The sequence below is a fragment of the Thamnophis sirtalis genome, unplaced genomic scaffold (assembly GCF_051295495.1).
Source record: "Thamnophis sirtalis isolate CommonGarterSnake01/CBP01778 unplaced genomic scaffold, rThaSir2_p1.2 scaffold_8, whole genome shotgun sequence".
Lineage (NCBI taxonomy): Eukaryota > Metazoa > Chordata > Lepidosauria > Squamata > Natricidae > Thamnophis > Thamnophis sirtalis.
Genome location: NW_028261388.1, coordinates 58,606,255 through 58,627,728, shown reverse-complemented (window position 1 = coordinate 58,627,728; position 21,474 = coordinate 58,606,255). Strand labels below are relative to the sequence as shown.

The 21,474-nt window shown below is 41.8% G+C and overlaps 1 protein-coding gene and 1 long non-coding RNA gene across 24 annotated transcripts in view; one reads left to right on the top strand and one right to left on the bottom strand.

Annotated features, from left to right (window-relative positions):
• Positions 1-8,766, bottom strand: part of CASK (calcium/calmodulin dependent serine protein kinase) — a 333,687-nt gene extending 324,921 nt beyond the window's left edge. For all 21 annotated transcript variants that reach the window (XM_087721747.1, XM_087721750.1, XM_087721748.1 and 18 more), the window contains exon 1: positions 8,068-8,766. In XM_087721747.1, the coding sequence (XP_087577873.1) occupies positions 8,068-8,126 (59 nt within the window). In that variant the 5' untranslated portion in view covers positions 8,127-8,766. The remainder of the gene's footprint in view (positions 1-8,067) is intronic.
• On the top strand, positions 7,821-15,186 carry LOC148044429 (uncharacterized). 3 transcript variants are annotated; one of them, XR_015697535.1, is made up of 3 exons: positions 7,821-7,930; positions 9,282-9,399; positions 14,565-15,186. It is a non-coding gene; the product is annotated as an uncharacterized LOC148044429 (long non-coding RNA). The 3 variants fall into 3 exon arrangements; XR_015697536.1 differs by lacking the exon at positions 7,821-7,930 and adding an exon at positions 8,870-8,951; XR_015697537.1 differs by lacking the exon at positions 7,821-7,930 and adding an exon at positions 8,962-9,176.
• The last annotated feature ends 6,288 nt before the right edge of the window (positions 15,187-21,474 follow it).

The following is a 21,474-nucleotide window of genomic DNA, read 5'->3' as shown; positions in this document are numbered from 1 at the left end:
ACCTCGCGTTCCTTGAAATCCCCTGTGGGTGGGCTCCGGAGTCATTGCCGGCTACGCAGCACATCACTGTGGCTCCACGCAGTAAAAACCATACGTGCACACCCCGTACAATTAGTCTCAGAGATTTTGCAATGGCAGGAAAGTGTTTCTGCGAGGGAGGAAGGGGCTTAAGTCCTGCCCCAGGCTGTAAATATGCGCGGCGTGCACACTATATTTTCCACGCCACTGCCAGGTACTTTTGACTATATCTAAATCCACAACCAGACCTGTCATCAAGAGCCAAGCTCAGGAGCCTGAATTGGCCCCATTCACACAATGAAAACCTGCTTGCTAAAAGTACCATAAACCATGCACAAAGGAAAAGAGCAAAAAAAATGCAATGCAAGTAAACAATTTAAAAAATGATACAAGTGGAATTATTATTAGATATAAAATGTAACTGAGAAAATGATATGTATGAAAATATAAAGTTGGGTTTCCTGAAATGCCACCCCGAGAACCCATCAGAGAAAGTAAATAAGCAAGGGCAACAATGGAAAGGAGGAAAGATGAGGAGGGAAAGGAAGAAAGGGTAAAGCAGAAGAAGTAAGGGAGGGGAATTAAGAGTAGGAGAGAGGATAAGAGGAAGGCGAAGAGAGGAGGAGGGGAGGAAAGCAGGGAAGAAGGGAGAAAGGAGGAGAAGGAAAAGGAAGAAAGGGTAAAAGCACAGGAAGTAAGAGAGGGGAATTAAGAGTAGGAGAGAGGGGAAGGAGGAGGAGAAGAGAGGAGGAGGGGAGGAAAGAGAGGGGAAGAAGGAAGGAGAGGAGGAAAGAAGAAGAGAAGGGAGGTCGAGAAGATAGAAGGAGCAAGGTTGTTGCAAAATAAAATGGGGTGGCAAGAAAGTGTCTCAAACTGTATTCTATATATTTTTAAGAAAATAACTATAAATGATTAATGATAATGATATAATTAATGGTAATTATAAGAGTGTATATTTGTGAATGAACTTGAAAGAAAAAATAAAAAACTTTTAAAAAAAAAAAAATTAAAAACAAACAATGCACAACGTTTGCCCAATAAATTAAGGTTAAGCTTACCACCATCACCAAGGTTAAGAGCACTCCTGCAAACAACCCCAAACTAGGTTGAAGATCCATCCAGGCAGGGTAAGCAAGTTTGTGAATGCAGCTGCAGGCAATTTAGTTAAGGAGGCTGTGGGAATAAAGCCACTGTGTGTCTCTGTGTATGTGTGTGTATGATTGTATAGCAGTTGAGGTTGTCCACCCTCCAGAATGTGGTTCTTTTCAGACCCAAAATTTAGGAGCAGACAAGATGTTGGCTACCTCTATAAAAAAGATGTGGAGACTCTAGTCTAGAAAAAGTGCAAAGAAGAGCAACCAAGAGGATTAGGGGACTGAAAGCTCAAACATATGAAGAACAGTTGCAGGAACTGGGTATGTCTGGTTGAATGAAAAGAAGGACTTAAGGGTGATATGATAGCAGTCTTCCAATATCTGAGGGGCTGCCCCAAAGAAGAGGGGAGTAGAAGTAAAGTAAACTCTTAACACTTAGGCAACAAAAACCAAAGCTACACTATGCTTCAAGACAAAATTTCATTTATTTGTAATTAGAAATAAATATTTCACAATATATAATTACATATTGTTTTTGTGATTAATCACTATGCTTTAATTATGTTCAATTTATAACAATAAAAATACATCCTGCATATCTGATATTTACATTACGATTTATAACAGTAGCAAAAGTACAGTTATAGATTAGCAACAAAAATAATTTTATGGTTGGGGGTCACCACAACATGAGGAACTGTATTAAAGGGTCGCGGCATTAGGAAGGATGAGAACCACTGACTTAGACAAAAGTACTATAAAGTTATTTGTAAAGTAAATTAATGTATCAAGCCAAATTCTACATCAGAACATTGAAAAATTATCCAGAAAGATATATAAGTAGGTATGCAAAAAAAAAATATGGCAGTTGATAAATCCAAATCAGAAAAAAATTAAACTACTTCTATTTTTAATTCCTGGTTGGTTTTTGAGAGCCAAACACTTCTGAAAATACTGCCAAGAAAGATACAGGCACTTGTCTAGGCAGTCACCAGGATTAAACACTGACTCAAAGGTACCAAAACAAAACTACCAAAAGCAGATTATTAAATACCAATTGTGAGGAATATTCACAATTATTACAAAATTTCTGTGACCTGTATTAAATGAATGGGTATTTTGAACTCAAATTAGTTCCAAATTGATCAGAATAGCTTATTTTGCATTCAGAACAGAATATTTCAATTCAAATAAGTTCAGATTCAATATGTTTTGCACATACCTCTCACATCCAGCAATGTAAAACCTTGAAATTCTCCATAGGGAGCTATACAGATAGTCTTTGACTTATGACAACTGGGACCAGAATTTCCAATGCTAAGTAAGTCCGTTTTAAGTGAATCACCCTATCCCATTTTATATCTTTTTTGTCACATTTAAGTGATTCACTGCAGTTAAGTTACATGGTCATTAAGCAAATCTGGCTTCCTCAATTGACTGCTTTTTGGAAGCTGGCCAAGAAAGTTGCAAATGGTGATCATATAACCCTGGGATATTACAACAGCCTAAATACATGCCTGTTGCCAAGCACCTACATTTTAATCACATGAGCGACCCTAAAACTGCTCAAACTCCTATTCAAGATTCCCAAAGTAACTGGAATTAGAAACAAGAAAAAAATCCAAGAATCACAATGACATTTTAGCCCACATCCATAGATTTATTTGGCTAAGTTTAATAAATAATAATAAACACGATTTAGATGTCAAAAAGTAAGTAGAGGGGATCAAAACTGAACTCTGAGACATTTCAAAATTCAGCTATCATAAAGTTACCCGGAAATCCTGCAATAACTAATCATATTGGGAGAAACAACTATCATCATATTGGGCATCAAACCCCAATCTGGAAGCAATGTTAAAACAGATACTATGACTACAAGGCCCCAAAAGGGCCAAACTCTTCACTATCTAATCCCTGTATCAATAATCCACTAATTCAATTTCTGTCCAAAACTCAATTCTGAACCAATTCTGGGATATATGTAACTAATCTAAAATTGCCTGGAGTTTACTATCATTTATTCTAAAGCCATATTTAAAAATTATATAATGGAATCTGAGCATTTTCTTTTTTTTTAATTAAAAAGTTTTTCATTAAACATAAATTAAAACATTGGACACAGTGTAAACCGTCCTGGCAGTATCTATGCCATACATGCTAAGATATTCAGTTATACATTGTAGCCACCCTGTTTTTTTAACATTTGATCCATACCATATTTACAAAAAGGGAAAAAGTAACATATTTCCAGCTATGCTCATTTATGTTTATCTTGTACATTCTTGCTTTTATCGTTTCATGCATAATTCTAGTCTCTATTCTATGAATCTTGGTAATGCCTATTTTGGGCTTTCCCTTTTATATTCCAACCATAGATAAAATTTATCCCAGATCTTATAATATTCTGATACAACTTTATTCTTCAATTCCTACGTCAATTTATCCATTTCAGCGCAGATCAAGATTTTCCTAATTATTTCCCCTTCATGTGGAGTTTCCCTGTTTTTCCAATTTTGGTCAAAGACCATTCTTGAGCAAGCATTTTCCAAGGCTACAGAATTTAGATTTGGCTTTGACATAAGCAATTTCACAATTATTCCTACAATACAGATTGGGCAAATGTATAGTTATTACTAATTATATCTACTCAGGCCATTTCTGGCACATTTCAGGCGCCACAAATTGTAAGGTTTCAAAGGTTAACTTTATTTCAACTATCCAAATAGCTTGTCCATTTCTCCATTACCGGTAGCACAAGACATTTATATAAATAAAATGCTAATAGACTGGAAATTTTATTTATGAAAACTGGAAAAAAGACTGAGATCCCAGAATCATCTATGCTTTCATGGTCTTTGCTTTGCTGCAGAGGAACATATATTATGATCTTATTCAGTTAGATTAGTGTTATAATACATAATTTCTGAAATAATTATTTTAAAGTCTTGCAAAGCAATGCAAAATTATGCTGGGAATTGGTCTCTGTGCTATTTTGCACTTTAAACATTTAAATATGCATTTATTTTGGGCTCAGTAACATGTAAAATGTTTTATATCAGGTGGAACAATATTAAAAATGAGAACTAGACAGATAATGAGCATGAATGGACACACACACACACACACACACACACACACACAGAGGGGTGGAATATCACAGAAGAGAGTACACTCCCTCACATTTTGTATATATTTAAGTATAATTTTTCATGTGACAACACTGAAGAAATGACACTTGGCTACAATGTAAAGTGGTGAGTATACAGCTTGTATAACAGTATAAATGTGTTGTCCCCTCAAAATAACCATAGGACCATTAATGTCTAAACTGCTCGCAACAAAAGTGAATACACCTCTAAGTGATAATGTCCAAATGGGGCCAAAAGTGTCAATATTTTGTGTGGCCACCATTATTTTCCAGCACTGCCTTAATCCTCTTGGGCATAGAATTCACCAGAGCTTCACAGGTTTCCTCTTCCACTCCATCATGATGACGTCACAGAGCTGGTGGATGTTATGAGACCTTGTACATCTCCACCTTCCATTTCAGGATGCTCCACACATCCTCAATAGGGTTTAGGTCTGTAGATATGCTTGGCCAGTCCATCACCTTTACCCTCAGCTTCTTTAGCAAGGCAATGATCGTTTTGGAGGTGTGTTTGGGTTCGTTATCCTGTTGGAATACTGGCCTACGGCCCAGTCTCTGAAGGGAGGGGATCATGCTCTGCTTCAGTTATGTCACAGTACATGTTGGCATTCATGGTTCCCTAAATGAACTGTAGCTCCCCAGTGCCAGCAGCATTCATGCAACCCCAGACCATGACATTTCCATCACCATGCTTGACTGTAGACAAAGCACACTTGTCTTTGTACTCCTCACCTGGTTGCCACCACACACGCTTCACACCAACTAAGCCAAATAAGTTTATCTTGGTCTCATTGGACCAGAAATCCATGTCCTTAGTCTGCTTGTCTGCAGCAAGCAGTTTGCGGGCTTCCTTGTGCATCATCTTTAGAAGACCCTTCCTTCTGGAGCCCTGCAGACTAATTTGATGCTGCATGCGGCGTATGGTCTGAGCATTGACAGGCTTACCCCACCACCACCACCTTCAATCTCTGCAGTAATGCTGGCAGCACTCATATGTCTATTTCCCAAAGCCAGCCTCTAGATATGATGCTGAGCACAGGCACTCAACTTCTTTGGTCGACCATGATGAGGCCTGTTCTGAATGGAACCTGTCCTGTTAAACCACTGTATGGTCTTGGCCATCATGTTACAACTCAGTTTCAGGTCTTGGCAATCTACTTATCGCCTAGGCCATCTTTATGTAGAGCAATAATTCATTTTTTTCAGATCCTCAGAGAATTCATTGCCATGATGTGCCAGTGACCAGTATGAGAGAGTGAGAGTGATACCACCAAATTTAACACACCTGCTCCCCCTTCACACCTGAGACCTTGTAATACTAATGAGTCACATGACACCAGGGAGGGAAAATGGCTACTTGGCCCCCATTTGAACATTATCAGTTAGGGGTGTACTCACTTTAGTTGCCAGCAGTTTAAACATTAATGGCTGTGTGTTGTGTTATTTTGAGGGGACAGCACATTTACACTGTTATACAAGCTGTATACTCACTACTTTACATTGCAGCCAAGTGTTGTCTTCAGTGTTGTCACATGAAAAGATATACTTAAATATTTATAAAATATGAGGGAGTGAACTCATTTCTGTGATATACTACACACACACACCAGGCTTCAAGAGAGTAATTATTAGACAGATAATTTCTAAGCACTCTATGCAGTTCATGTAAATTATATATCAATAGTGCTTCAATATCAAGCCAAAATGTCCAAACATCAGAAAGATGCTAAGTCTGAAAAATGTGGCTTGTATTCAGAAAATACACCAAATTATTTTTTAATCTCAGTTTAGGGACATGTTTGCCAAATATACCATGACCTGTTAATCACTAAGGCAACTTTCTTTACTTCAAACCATTTTTGGTACCAAGGAGTTAATGGTTTACTCTATATTAAATCTACCATTTCTTCATTCATCCCATTTGCATTTCACCATATAATATTTCACAGTAAAGCTTATAGAGAACAAGAATATATGAAAAAAACTTGATAGAATAAAAAAATATTCTTCCCAAAAATAAGAGGCTATCACTGAAAGACCTGGTCCAGTTTGATTTAATCTGAACTTCCTTACAATAACAGGCAGAATAGGAAAATTGCACAAATTGATATTAAATCAGTAAGGCCAAAGGCTGTAAGTTTGCAGATAAATACTACTATGATCTCAACATTATACCCCTGTAAAAAAGTTGATAAAATATATTTGCCACACAATCTATGTATTACTTTTAATTTATTTTCCAAAGAAAAAAGAATGCCATAATTATGAAAAAAAAATCATAAATATTTGACCAAAATTTCTAGGCTCATACTAAATTACCATGAGTTAGGAACTCTATTTCTTCTCATAGAGAAAGTTGCTGTTAAAAATTAAAAGTGAGATAGTATCGTTATGTTGTATAATAAAGTAAAAATTAAATATTTGGCAAAAGGTGTAACAACACATTAAATAGACCCAACTGTATAAAGCAAACATAGCACAACACTTTCATGAAAATAACCCTAACAAAATTCATATTAAAATTATTTTTCCACACTAAATCTTTGAATTTAAACAGTTACAGTAACAACAGAACATAAATTAAAAGCTATTTCATTAAATCATAATAGGAGCAAAAACATCTAACTTGTAAAACATATTCACTTATAATAAGGGAAGTTATTATCATGCATTTCCATTTAACTTTCCTTTTTAGTGACATTTCATTTGATTAGAACAAGCTCCCCAAACCAAAAGCAGGTATTGGGGAAGGGTGACAACAAACAAAATGAGCTACATTATTTTGCTACTTTAATTAACTGCATTTTTCATTTCTAGAATAACGGGTAAGGCACTGAAGACCTGGTTCTGCCAGTGGGCCTGGGGAACGCAGAGCGGGATGGAACCCATTAAATGGCTCTTGCAATGTGTTGTGGGGGTGTTATTTTATTTTATTATTAATGTATTTTATGATTCTTTTACTAGTTTTGTTTTTATATAAGGCTTTAAATATTCTTGTAAGCCACCTTGAGTTGCCATTCCGAATAGGCGGCAATATAAATTTCCAAGTAAATAAATAAAATAAAAATGAAAACAGAAAACTTCAGCTGCCATTTTCAAACAACCTACCAAATTGGACATTCAAAATATGAAGCAGAGGCATTTTAGCAACTGTTGCAGCTTCACTTTTGGGCAAATAGTGAACATTAATTTGAAAAGTTGCATAATGAGTAAGAAGGCCAATATCTCTTGCAGTCATTATTTTGAGACAGATCTAGGAAGAAACTGACCATTTACCTATGTGCCAATTCCTTGCCAATGAGATGAATATTATGTAGCAAAAAACAATAAAGTATCTGGCATTAGGGACACTACAACAAAACCAGGGGGAGGACCCAGGGTCATATTTCCTGGTATACCCTTCCAGATAAGCAACTTGTCATATAAATGTACATGCATTTTAAAGCAGAGCAAAACCGGATTTATTACAACATTAGACCTCACTAAAGATTTAACTGTGGCGAATGAAAGAAATAAGCTAGACAAAAAAAACCCACATCAGATCACCTCTCCTATCCTGTGATGTCGCGTGGGCGCCACGATGAAGCTACTCGTCATAACATGCCGTTCCAGCAACGAGGATCTGGCCTCATCTCCTCGCATAAGACACGGCGGCGGCCCAACTCAGGTGGGAACGGAACCGAGCATCTCTTATCCCATTTCTTTCCTCCCTTCCGTCGGGGAGTAGGCTTTGCAGCCGATTGCTTGGGTCTCTCCCCGCTCCTGGCCCATTTGCCTCCCCCCACCCCCATCCCAGCCACTTACTTGCCGATCACCTCGCAGAGCTCATAGACATCCTCGAACAGCACGTCGTCGTCGGCCATGGTCCAGATAGGTCAGAATTATCCTTGCAGGCGGCCGAGGCGGGAGGGGGCGCCGGCAGGATCCCCTCCGCGCAACCCGCACACCACGCCGCCGCCAAACAGCACACCACGTTAAATCCAGTCCTTTCACACCGAACAGCCCAAATCCGTCCCGGAGGTTCCAATGGCTACGCCGAAAATTTCTCCAGTTGCCGCCGCTCCCCGTTTCTTTCTCCTCTGGGCCTCAGCCGCCCGCCCGCCTGCCTTTTGCTACCGCCGCCAGGTCGTCACCTTTTTCCCACCCCCTCCGCCGCGAGCCTTTTTTCTTTTCTAGGACCCCGGCGAAACAGGCAAAGGCTATCCAGCCAGAGGGGTGGAGCAGCAACCATGGAAGAGATGAATACAAAAATGAACCGGCGGAGGGCAGAGGCTCCTCATTCGCTCCCCTCCCCCACTGGTGCACACTCACAAACGACAGGGACAGAACGAGAGCGCGCGGGAGGGGAAGGGAGAGGCAGACGAGTCTCCGACCACGCGCCGACGACAGCGATAAGTCGTTTAACGAAGCACGCGCGCCGTTCCTGTCCCAGTCGCCACCTTTTTAATCAGTCACGCAACCGCCCAGAGCAAGCACGCGCACCCTTCGTTACAGAGGGCCGGGGGGGGGTGTCCCTCACCCACTCCTCCTCCTCCCTCTTTTCTTCTGCACAAAGCCCCTCCCACAAGTAGCTCAAAAAATACGCGTTTGGCGTATGGAAGCGAAAAGTGGTTGTTCTGCGCAGACGCAGCTGCTTTGACGTCATAGAGCAGCAAGAGGGGAAAGTGCTGCTGTCTTTTTTCAAACGGGTGGGTTTTTCTCGTAGCAATTTTCGAGGCAAAGCTTCGAGATTGGAGTTATATCCTAAACTAAGATGAAAAAACGAATATGGTTCGGGTGTACGGATATGGGATAGTAAGGCATAGGAAGAGAGAGAGAGAGATCTCTGTCATAGTGCTTTTGAGCATTTTTTTTAATAACTAGTTTTTGCAAGAGCAGCAAGTCCTTTTCCTTACTCGAGAAACTAAAGGAAGGTACAAAAGGAAAACTAGCAAAATTAGCTATTGCTCTATAACCCAAATTGCTAATTGCAAGGTATTCTGTTTAATTATTTTCTCGTCTGGTGTATTTTTCCCTAGTTGGAAGAAAAATCCATCTGGTTCAGTTCCAAGCTGGGAGAAAGAAGCTGGAAACAACATGGAGGCTGATTGGAAAGTTGTTTTATTGAACAGAACCATAAAGACTGTGCAGTTCTGGGTCAGCTGAACAAATGGTTGAATGAGTGATCTTTATAGGTTTCTGTGACTTTGAAGTTTGAACTGTTCTGAGGGTGGTGCAATGAAGGCGCTTGTGTTCTGAAAGGGTGTTGGGCAATTCCTATTGTGGCTAATGGCTTTTGTCCTGTGTTGGATCTTGGGTGAGGAGTTGCTTTCTAATCCTACCATTCTGCCAAGGAGTTTCAAAATAGCCTGTTTTGAATGGATTTCTGCCTGCAGTATTTGCTTTGCTTTTGAATAGAGCTATCTAGATACTTGTCTTCCTCTTTCAATGAGCTGTTTATCTCTTAAGTGCTGGCATCTTCTGTGGGCTATTAAGAAAGACTTGGGACTGCTTTCTGTCTTTCAGAGCATGTTTCTCCATTTCTCCTTTAGGGAAATATAATATTCTGCCTTTTTAATATTACGTAAAATATTTCATTCTTGGGGGGTGGGGGGATTTCCCTCACCATGTTTCTCAATTGAGTAAGAATCTAATATTTTAAAAGTAATAGTGAAATACCATTGCTGCATTGACAAGTAGAAATTCTGGTTTATCCATTCACTGTCTATTCCAATTTGGATTACCTACTCCCAGGATGGGAAATCACTTTGAAACCCTTGGTTATAGAGAGATTATGTACCACCAAGTCTTAGTGACCACATACCTGTGTTGTTCCAAAAAGGAAGCCGGGTCTTATTTTCTTTTGATCCCTGAAAAAATGGCTAAGCCTTCTTTTTGGAGGGTTCTAATTATTAACTCACCTCGCAGCAGTGGCACTGACAGCCCCACCCAGCAGGAGCCTGCTGCTGGTCCTCTTCATCTGCGGGCTTGCCGTCACTCACGCATAGCTCTGGCCTCTATTTTGCCTTCAGATGCCTTCTGGAAAGCCCTCTGCAGCCGATAATAGAACTCCAGATTTATCCAGAGCTCTGTTATCAACTGCAGGTGCCTTCCGGCAGGCATCTGAACACAAAACAGAGGCCAAGGTGATGCGTGCAAGTGACGGCAAGGCAGGTCTTGTGGTGTGCAAGACCTGGTAAGTAGGGCAGCTCCATGCCCTCATCCCCACCCTAGCTTATTTTTAACCTGTGTGCCTCACCCCACCCCCTGCATCCCGGGGTGGGTGGGTCTTAATTAGGGCTAATTTTGTGGGTGGGACTTAATTTGATTGCATGCACTCAAAAATGTGATAGAGCTTCTTTTCAAGGTGGGTGGTCTTTTTGAAGAAACACAGTACCTTTCATCCATGACAATCTATTCCCTAACCTAGTATGTTCAGGTCTTCCATGGTGCATCTATCACCACTGTAAAAGTCCATCCACCTTTGCTGATGATCCTCTTTTTCTTTCCTTACACCTTTCCCAGCATAAAATGTTCTTCAGTGAATTAGGGCTCTGCATAATGTGTCCAAAGGAGGATAATTTAAACTTAGTCAGTTGTGCCTTGAGTGAAAAGTCTGTGTTGATTTGTTTTCTTGGCTGTACACAATATTCTCAGGAGCATTCTCAGCACCAACTTTAAAGGCATCACTACTCTTCCTATCCTCCTTCTTCAAAGTCCAATTTTCACTTCTGTAGAGTGTCATAGGGAATACCATGAATTGTACTATTCTGATCTTTGTAGTTAAAGGCACATCAGTATTTGAATATCTTTTACTAGGTCTTCAGGATTGTCCACCAAGTGCTAGTCTGTGATGTATAGGTAGTCTTTGACTTATAACAGTTTATTTAGTGGCCGTTCAAAATTACAATGGTACTGAAAAAATTAACTTACGACCGTTTTTCACACTTTGAATCACTGCATCATCCCCTCAGTCATGTGATCAAAATTCATGTACTTGCCAACTGACTGACATTTATGATGGTTGCAGTGTCCTGAGGTCATGAGATCACCTTGTTACTAACAATAATTGCAGTGCTTCACTTAAGTGGCAAGAAAGGTTGTAAAATGGCACAAAATTCACAACATATGTCTCACTTAGCAACATCAATGTTGGGTCAATTGTCATAAGTCGAGGACTACCTCTAAATCTTGACTGCTAGTTTCTGTAACTGTTGATGGTTGATTCTAAATACTATCTACTTCTATATCTTCCTTATCAGTTCTACCGGTAATGAATATAGAGAAGAATGGGGGGCAGGGCAGAAGTAGGTTTCATTTTTTTATTACCGGTTCTGTGGGTGTGGCTTGGCAGTCATGTGACAGGGTGGGCATGTCCCAACTTGTAAAATGTGGTGAAACTCACTTAACAACACTAGCTCAGCAACCAAAATTTTGGGCTCAATTGTGGTCATAAGTTCTCTTTCTTTCCTTCCTTTCTTCTCTCTCTCTCTCTCTCTCTCTCTCTCTCTCTCTCTCTCTCTCTCTCTCTCTCTCCATTCCTCTTTTTTTCTAATTCTTTCTCTTTCTTTGTCTCTCTTTTTCTCTATCTCTCCTTTCTTTCTCTCTTACTCTTTTTCTTTCTCTCTCTCTCTCTCTCTCACACACACACACACACACATACACCTGGTCTGGGCACATTGACAGAGCCCTTCCCGAGGAGTTCTGCACAGACACGCCCGGCAGCAGCATCATTGGTGGCAGTGGGGGCAGAGCTTGCCTAGACTCTCCGCCGTCCTGAAACTGCACCTTACTGGGGAGTTCTATGAGGACATGCCGGGCAGCAGCAGCCATGGAGGCAGAGTTTGTCTGGGCTCTCCGCCATCCTGGAACTGTGCCATGCCAGGGAGTTCTCCTGCGCAGATGCGCCCAGCAGTGGCGGTGGGGGCAGAGTTTGCCTGGTCTCTCCTCCATCCCAGAACTGCGCACATAGGACCAGCAGGATGGCGGAAAATTTGTTCCTTCGGCAGTGGGAGAGGGAAGAAAATGCTCCAGGAGGGAGGGCGGCACTTGATGGAGACACAGCTGCTGCTCTGGGGCTGAAATGGCAGGCAGTGCACATGTGTAGCAGCCCCGGGACATCCACTTAGCACCTGCCCTCACGGAGCACCACCGCTGCTGCCCCTCTCAGCTCCAGAGCAATGGCTGTGTCTCCACCAAGGGCTGCCCACCAACCCACTGGCCGGGCTAGGCTGGATGCCGACCTTGGAAGGCAAGTGGGCGTGAGGGGTCTCTGGGAAGCTGGCGTGGAAGGCAGGCAAGCATGGCAAGGCTGCGGGGAAGGAAGTAGGCTGCTAACCAGCCAGCCAGCACCAATGTACATACTGTGGATCTTTGGAGGGCTGCGCATCCCCCCACCAATCCTCCATACAAACCACCTGCCCTGTTTCTGCAAAGGCAGAGCCCCCCCTTGATCCAAAGAGGGGAGGGGGATGCTGTAGAAAAGGTTGCCTTCCACCTGATCCTGTGTGTCTCCTGTGCCGGCTTTACGGGGCTTCGGGCTCCGAAGCAGCCCACTGGCTTCCTGCTTGGCCACCTGCATGCTCTCTTTGCAGATTGGCCCAGCCGCTCGCCAGCACCACTCCGAGAACCCGCCCTGTGGGGTCTGGCGCTCCAGGGAAAGAAGACTTGGCCACGTCCCATCAGCGAAGAAGCAGTGTGAGAGGCGCGGAAGCTGCAGGGGGGTGGGCAGCAGCTCCTCATACGGAGAGCGGACCAAGTGGCACTCCCTTCAGCCTGGGTGGCAGCACTTCATCTTGGCGAAGACCAGGTCGCCGCACTTTTAGTTGCGCAATTAGCCAGAGTGGGACATGGCGCAGACGGAAAGGCCAATGCAGCCCCCACCAAGGCGGCTCTGGACAAGCAATCACCATACCTCCCCAGCAACTGGCATGCCACTGTCTCCATGTGCTGTGCTTGAAAGGGACCACTCTCGCCACCCTACCTCCCTGGAGGGCTGCAGACGTCCGCCTGCCCTCCCGGAGCACTGCCGCAGAACTGCCATTCGCTTTTTTCTCCCACCGTAAAACGAAAGCAAATGGCGGCCCACTACAAGTGCGGCGACCTGGTCTTCACCAAGATGAAGCAGAGCCACCCAGGCTGAAGGGAAAGCACCACGGGCTCCATGGTGGCCTGGCCAGGCCTGGCCCGCTCTCCACATGAAGGGCTGCCGCCCACCCGCCAGTGGCTTCCTTGCCTCTTTCTCTGCTTGTTCACCAGTGGGAAGTGGCACTGCAGCCGAGTCTCCTTCCCCCAGAGCGCCGGACTCCATGGGCTGAGTTCTCAGAGTGGCCCCAGCAGGCGGCCGGGCCAATCTGCAAAGAGAGCAGGCAGGTGGCCGGATGGAAAACTGGTGGGCTGCTTCAGAGTCCAAAGCCCCGCAGAGGCGGCACGGGAGATACGCGGGCCCGAGTGGAAGTCAGCTTTTTTTGCAGCATCCCCCTCCCCTCTTGGATCGCCCTGCAGCAGGAACTCTGTCTTTGCAGAAACGGGGCAGGCACATGTGCAGCAGCCTCGAGATGTCCAGTTGCCTTTCCGGAGTACTGTTGCCCCTCTCAGCCCCAGCACAGTGTCTGCTTTTCCACCAAGGGCCACCAGGCTGGACACTGACCTCGGAAGGCAAACCAGCATGAGGGACTGCCAATAAAACCATGTGGAAGGCAGGCAAGCATGCTAGCTGCTAGCTGCCTTCCCCATGGCCCTGACATGCTTGCCTGCCTTTCACACGACTTTCCGCTTGCCTGCCTTTGCAAGTTGGCCACTCTGATGTCGGGAAGACCACGTGGAAGTCAGGGAAGCATGGCAGGGCTGCAGGCCGCGGGGAAGCAGGCAGGGGCAGTTAGCTAAGCCAGGCTTACCTGGCAGACAGATCAGGGGCACAAAGCTTCGGGCAGGCAAGCTGCAGAGCAGAGACTGGGCAGGGCGAGCAAGCGAGCGGCAACTGGGGGATTGTTTCTGTGACCCAGGCCGACATACCACTACCGGTTCGTCCAAACCAGGCCGAACTGGTAGGAACCCACCTCTGGGGCAGGGGCAGGCAAGCCTATTCTGTATTGTTGCACAAAAGCAACATCCACATTGCATCCACTAGAAATCAGACTTGATTCAAGAATGCATACACCTAACGGCTGATATTGTACTATCAGTAGTCCATTAAGGAAATCTGGCTTCTTCAATTGACTTTGCTGGTCGAAAGTGGGCTGGGAAGGTCACAAAGTTTACATGAGTAATGTAAAGGTGAGTAGAAGTCTACTGTAACAGCAACCTTTCTGTTTTTATTTCAGCATCATAGGTTCTACATGGTGATTGGAAAGGCCCAACAGAGACTTCATTTCCTTAAGAGACCTGCGAAAAAATCAGGTGGAACAACGGCTGATGACCTCTTTCTATCGGTCCACCATATAAAGTGTCCTCACATATTGTATTACAGTATGGTATACTGGTTTAACAGCTGCGGACAGGAAGGCACTACAGAGGGTGATCAATTCAGCACAAGAAACCATTGGTTACCCTCTGACACACTGGATGACATCTCCGGATCTTGCTGCTTTAGCAGAGTAAGGAAGATACTCACAGATGATTCACACCCTGGTCGGTGTCTCTTTGCACTTCTACCATAAGGCAGAAGACATCAAAGTGTAGCCAGCCGAACAAACAGGTTTAAAGATAGTTTCTATCCTTGGGCTGTGAGACTTTTAAATACAACCACAATCACTCCATGCACATGCTAGTTTTTTTTTCCTTTCTTTTTTTAATTTCTGTTATAATTTTGCACCAGTGAGGTTAAAACCAATTTCGTTGTATTTAAGTACAATGACAATAAAGATTATACTTATACTTATATGTCAGTTCACTGCATATAATGTATCTCCTAGTTGGTCAAGTTACAGAATATACCACGAGATCTTGACAGATCTTGACACTGGGCCCTATCTAACAAAATGTAGAAAAAAGTTAAGTCCTACACTTAGGTAAGAAAAACCAAAAGTACACATATAAACTGAGTGAAACCAGGCTTAATAGCTGTGACTGTGAGAGGGATCTTGGAGTCTTAGTGGACAACCAGCTAAATATGAGCCAACACTATGCAGTGGCAGCCAAAAAAGCCAATGCAATCCTAAATTGCATTAATGGGGATACAATCAAGATCAAATGATGTACTAATACCACTCTATTAAGCCCTAGTAAGACCACACCTAGATTATTGCATCCAGGTTTGGTCACCAGACTATAAAAAAGATGTTGAGACTGTAGAAAAAGTTCAGAAAAGAACAACCAGGATGATGATCGCACAGACTGGGCCTCCTCCGAATTCCATCCGCCAGTCAATGTCAACTGGCGACTACACGGAGGAGAGCCTTTTCTGTTGCAGCTCCGACCCTGTGGAACGATCTCCCCGTTGAGATACGCACCCTCACCACCGTCCAGGCCTTCCGCGCAGCCCTCAAGACCTGGCTCTCCCAACAGGCCTGGGGATAAGTCTTTAATTTGCCCCACCCGAGTGTTGAATGTTGAATGCATGTTGTGTTTTTACTACTTATTTTGTTTACATATTGTTTATTTTGTATTGCACCCCCTCCCTAATGTTTGTAAGCCGCCCTGAGTCCCCTCAGGGAAAAGGGCGGCCTATAAATCTTAATAAAATAGTCAAAAAATAGTCAAAATGATGATTATGATAGGCCAATACAGTTCTAGGCTGCATAAACAGGGATAGAATCAAGATCGCGTGAAGTGTTAATACCACTTTACAATGCTTTGGTAAGGCCACACTTGGAATACTGTATTCAGTTTTGGTCTCCACGATGTGGAAAAGATGTGGAGACTGTAGAAAGAGTGCAGAGAAGAGCAACAAAGATGACTAGGGGACTGGAGACTAAAACATATGAAGAATGGTTGCAGGAACTGGGTATGTCTAGTTTAATAGAAAGAAAGACTATGGGAGACATGATAGCAGTGTTCCAATATCTCAGGGGTTGCCACAAAGAAGAGGGAGTCAAACTATTCTCCAGGGCACCTGAGTGTAGAACAAGAAGCAATGGGTGGAAACTAATCAAGGAGAGAAGCAACTTAGAACTGAAGAGAAATTTCCTGACAGTTAAAACAATTAATCAGTGGAATAGCTTGCCTCCAGAAGCTGTGAATGCCCCAACACTGGAAGTCTTTAAGAAGATGTTGGATAGCTATTTGTCTGAAATGGTATAGGGGGTTGGACTAGAAGACCTCAAAGGTCCCTTCCAACTCTGCTATTGTTTTAATCATGCTTATGACATACTGGCTGAAATCTGGCAAAACAAACTAACACTCATTATTTAGCAGGAAATGTTGCAGGTGACCTGGGAACAATGGAACCTTGTAACTTATTCGGTGTGTACTCTTGCTTAAAAAGTGTTACATGAAGTATCATTTGGAAGAGCCATAATGGACAGCTGAGGTCCAATATCTATCATCCCTCTGATGATGATCATAGTATATGAGTGATCTTAGAATGTAAGAGGAGTTTATAAATTTCATTTGTTAAAGAAAAGAAAAATGGTTCATGTGGTGTATTAATAAAAGTATGAAAAATGATACAGCAGATTGGAAAACAATTGGTCTGATTTTGTGGAGAATAGTGGAAAGAAAAGCAAGAACTTGTCCTGTATGTAAAATATTATTAGAGTAATTTCCCAATAAAAAGAAAAAGTGGACATAAACAAGATATAGAATCTGCTTAAAACTGAATAAAAAGAGTTACAGATTGTCATAGAAGCATATGCAGTTACAGTAATGTGGAATATAAAAAGGATGCTCGGCAATGTGGCAGAGAACAAAAATGAGATAAATATATTGAATAATAATTACAAAGTACAAGGAACAGTTAAGATTAAATGAGGTAGACAAAAAATTTTGATGAAAGATCAGATTTTTGGGGAGACGATTGAAGTGGGCTAGGCAAAGTGTCTCCAACAGAATAAATAGAATAAAGGTGATAAAATTGCCTAAACTGAACTGAACGGGACAATACTACAAGGAATATTTTAGATGTTTGTATGAAAATGTTAGTGATATATTGAAGTTTATAAAATCTAAATAAATCTAAATATTTAAAAAAAATGAGGAAGAGGAAGGTATAAATGTTGAGAGAATCTAGCCGGACAAACAGCTGCCTGGGGACCTTTAGGTTCGGAACCATTCTGAAGCAATGCGGGAAAAGGAGAAACATCTCGTAAGGCCAAGAGGAACCAGCAGTTCCTCAATAGGTCAGAAATAAAGTTCTCCAAACTGACAACGGGGGCGGCGGCAGCCATATTGAAATGACTGCTTCAAAGTCAGGGCAGCGGACCAACTGTTTGAGCAAGAGCAGTGTTGGAGCAGATCTTTGGACTTGGGTGAGAGAGTGACCAACCCAAAGATAAAGAAATTTTAAATTTGAATTTAAAAAGAGACCTGGAGCGGAGCTAGCAGCTAATTAGCAGATTTGGGACTTAAATGGAGGAAAAAGGACAAAGCGAAGACTAAAATGGAAAGCCATAGAAGATTTTTGTTCCCAAAATTGGAATTGGAAACATTTAAACAACCAGGGAATTCCGGGGAGTGGGGGGGATTACTTTTTCTACCTTTTTTCTATTTTTTGAGAATTAAAGCAGACTTTGACAGCTTCTGGCAGCCAGCTGATCAGACTGTACTGTGGAAAGGGAGACATCTAGCGGTGAGAATACTACAACACAGAAAAAAGAACAGCTGCAGATTTTGACCTTGACTTCCATAACAGATAACTGGAAGATTTCTTTGAAGCTGTGAGAACCATCAAGGAGGGTTTGTTTTTAGAACAGTGTTGTGTATTTGACTTACTATTGGAAAATACTGAAAAGTTGATTAGATTGGACTAAAATTGGAACTGGACTTTAGAATTTGGAAATAAAAAGGCAGAAAAAAAGTTAATGGACTTAAAAGTTTAAATAAAAGTGATATAACAGAAAAATCTTTAACAACTTTTTAAATTAGCCAAGCAGGCATTATGGAATTGTGGATGTATGATGAATTACTTGGCATGATAAAAAATGCATGAGAAACACTAAAGGGTAAAGAAAAAAATAGAAATTCAGAGGGTGCACCTAGATTAGGGTGGAGGAGAAAAGTAGATAGAAAAGACATCAAATGAAGAACAAAAAGATACTACAGAGGGACTGAAAAAGAAAAATATACAGATGATTGCACTGGGATGTACAGTGGCACACTAAAAGTAGACAAGAGGGAAATGGCCCCCCAAAAAGGAAAATTAGATAGTAAAGGTGGAAATAGTGGGAAAGATTGGAAAAAACCATGGGGAAAGTTATCAGAACAATAAAACCAAAAGGGAGAAAAAAGAATGGGAAAACAAAATATAGAAATTAAAAAAATAAGAAAAAGCAAAAACTAGGGTGGAAAGAAGAGACTATAAAAAACGTGAAGTTTCAGAGAGACCAAGAGACAATGGTTAGGAAAGGGGGAAAGAAGGGAAAGGATTTACCAGTAGAATAAAATGAAATATGTTAATTTTGTTAATGGCATATAGTTAATATGATGTGAGGGAAATAGATTAATACTACTAATTGTGGATAATAAACTAAGTGAAATGTTTATTACAAAATTAAACTGAGGATATATGTTATCTATAGTAAAATAGAATTAAAGATGGAAATGAAATATTAAATTTGATTAATTTGGAGGGGCAAATAATGATATTATCTATTAAGAAGAAATTAAACCTGAGATGGAAAATATGGAAAGAAAATTACTGGCTTAAATTGGAAATGTAAATATGATGTAAAATGAATTATAAGAAGATATTAAGGGGGAAAACCTGGGCAACGCTCTGTTTATAAAAGAAGTTATATATGTAACAAAAAGTAAAAAACTTTGTTTCAAAACAAAAGAAAAATGCTGCCAATGTGTAGTATACAAAGGGAAACATAGCTGAAATGGATATCTAATCTTAAGAGGGATCAATTTAAATGCATCTTTTTGGCTGAATTGTAATTGAAAGTATAAAGGATAATAAGAGTTGGCCAGTGCATTCCAAGGCTGGGTGTATAATTTTGGATCTTTAGCAGGTTATTGAAAAAAATATGAATGTGAGAAAGTATGTATTGAAAGAATATGATGAAATGAATAGATTTGAATTGTGGGATTTTTGTGTGAATATAGTGTTGACGTTTAGCTGCTGAATATGATATGAACAATATACAATGGAAGTTCTTACATGTGTAAAAATAACTGAAACACCTAGTAAAGATTCTACATTGAGCTAGAAGTAATGTCCTTTTGATTGTTTAATGTATTTATGAATAATTACTAATGAAGGCCAACATGTTCTTCAATTCCGTCTTTGTCAACAGCAATGACTTCAAAAAGATGAGACTCTATCCTAGTAAAAAATTACAGACCAATCTCACTGTGTTGCGTCACCTGTAAATTCATGGAATCAATTATAAACCAATCTATCACCCTCCACTTAGAGACAAACAACTTACTTTCTAACAAGCAGTTTGGTTTCAGGAAAAATTTGTCCTGTAATCTACAACTTCTACACTGCAAAAACATGTGGACCACACAACTCAACCAGGGTAAAGCAATTTACATAGACTTCTGCAAAGCCTTTGATTCAGTGGTACATGATACACTATTGTTAAAACTAAGCTCTTACAGCATTTTCAGATCCCTGCATAAGTGAATAATCTGTCCCTGTCAAACAGGCAACAACTAGTCAAAATAGGGAGCGCTCTATCAAACCTGGCATCAGTTAACAGTGGTGTCCCCCAAGGCAGTGTTTTAGGATCCACACTCTTTCTGCTTTATATAAATGGCCTTATAAGCAGCTGTGTCCTCTTCGCTGATTACATAAAACTATTTAACACCACCAATAATGCTGCTACCCTACAAAGTGACCCTGACTATGTGTCAGAATGGTTGTGCAATTGGCAACTCCAAATCAACAAAAATTGAAACACCAAATACAAGCTGGGCAGATATGACCTCATAGATGACCCCCACTCTGTCAAGGACCTAGGAGTACTCATCTCAAAAGATCTAAGCCCAAGAACTCACTGTAGCAGCATTGCCAAAAAGGCATTAAGAGTTGTTAACATAATTTTGTGAAAATTCTTCTCCAGTAACATTGTACTGCTAACTAGGGCATACAAAATCTTTGCCTGACCAAGTCTCGAACACAGCTCGTTTGCCTGGAATCCACACTGTATATCAGACAATACAATTGAACAGGTGCAGAAGTATTTCATAAGAATAGTACTTCACTCCTCTGCTCGTAATAGAATCCCTTATGCTACCAGGCTCCAAGTTTTGTGCTTGGACAACCTGGAACTATGCCGCCTATGGTCTGGCCTAAGCATAGTACACAAAATGGTTTTAGTTTAGTTTAGTTTAATGAAATTTGTATGCCGCCCACTCCCATTGGGACTCTGGGCGGCTCACAGGCAAGATAAAAGCATTTTTTAAAATTTTTAAATAAGAAATACAATATTAAAATTAACACAACATCCATTCTGTCCAAGAGGGACTGGATATTAATCAACAGCCCCAGGCCTGCCGGAACAGCCAATAGCAGTAGACTTATATACCGCTTCATAGGGCTTTCAGCCCTCTCTAAGCGGTTTACAGAGAGTCAGCATATTGCCCCCAACAATCTGGGTCCTCATTTTACCCACCTCGGAAGGATGGAAGGCTGAGTCAACCCTGAGCCGGTGAGATTTGAACCGCTGAACTGCTGATCTAGCAGTAGCCTGCAGTGCGGCATTTAACCACTGCGCCACCTCGGCTCATGGTCTTGGTGGCTTTATGGAAGGCTGGGAGAGTGGTGAGGGTCAGAATCTCTACAGGTAGTTCGTTCCACAGGGCTGGCGCAGCTACAGAGAAGGCCCTCCCCCCGAGGGGCTGCCAGCCAGCATTGTCCGGTCGACGGTACCCAAAGGAGGCCCAACCTGTGCGATCTTATTGGTCATTGGGAGGTAAATGGCAGGAGGCGGTCTCTCAGGTAGCCAGGTCCTAAACCATGTAGGGCTTTAAAAGTAACGACTAGCACCTTCAAGCGTGTCCGGAGACCAATGGGGAGCCAGTGCAGCTTGCGGTGGATAGGTGTAACATGGGTGTATCTAGATACACCCAATATCGCTCACGTGGCTGCATTCTGGACCAACTGTACTTGAACACTCTTCAGGG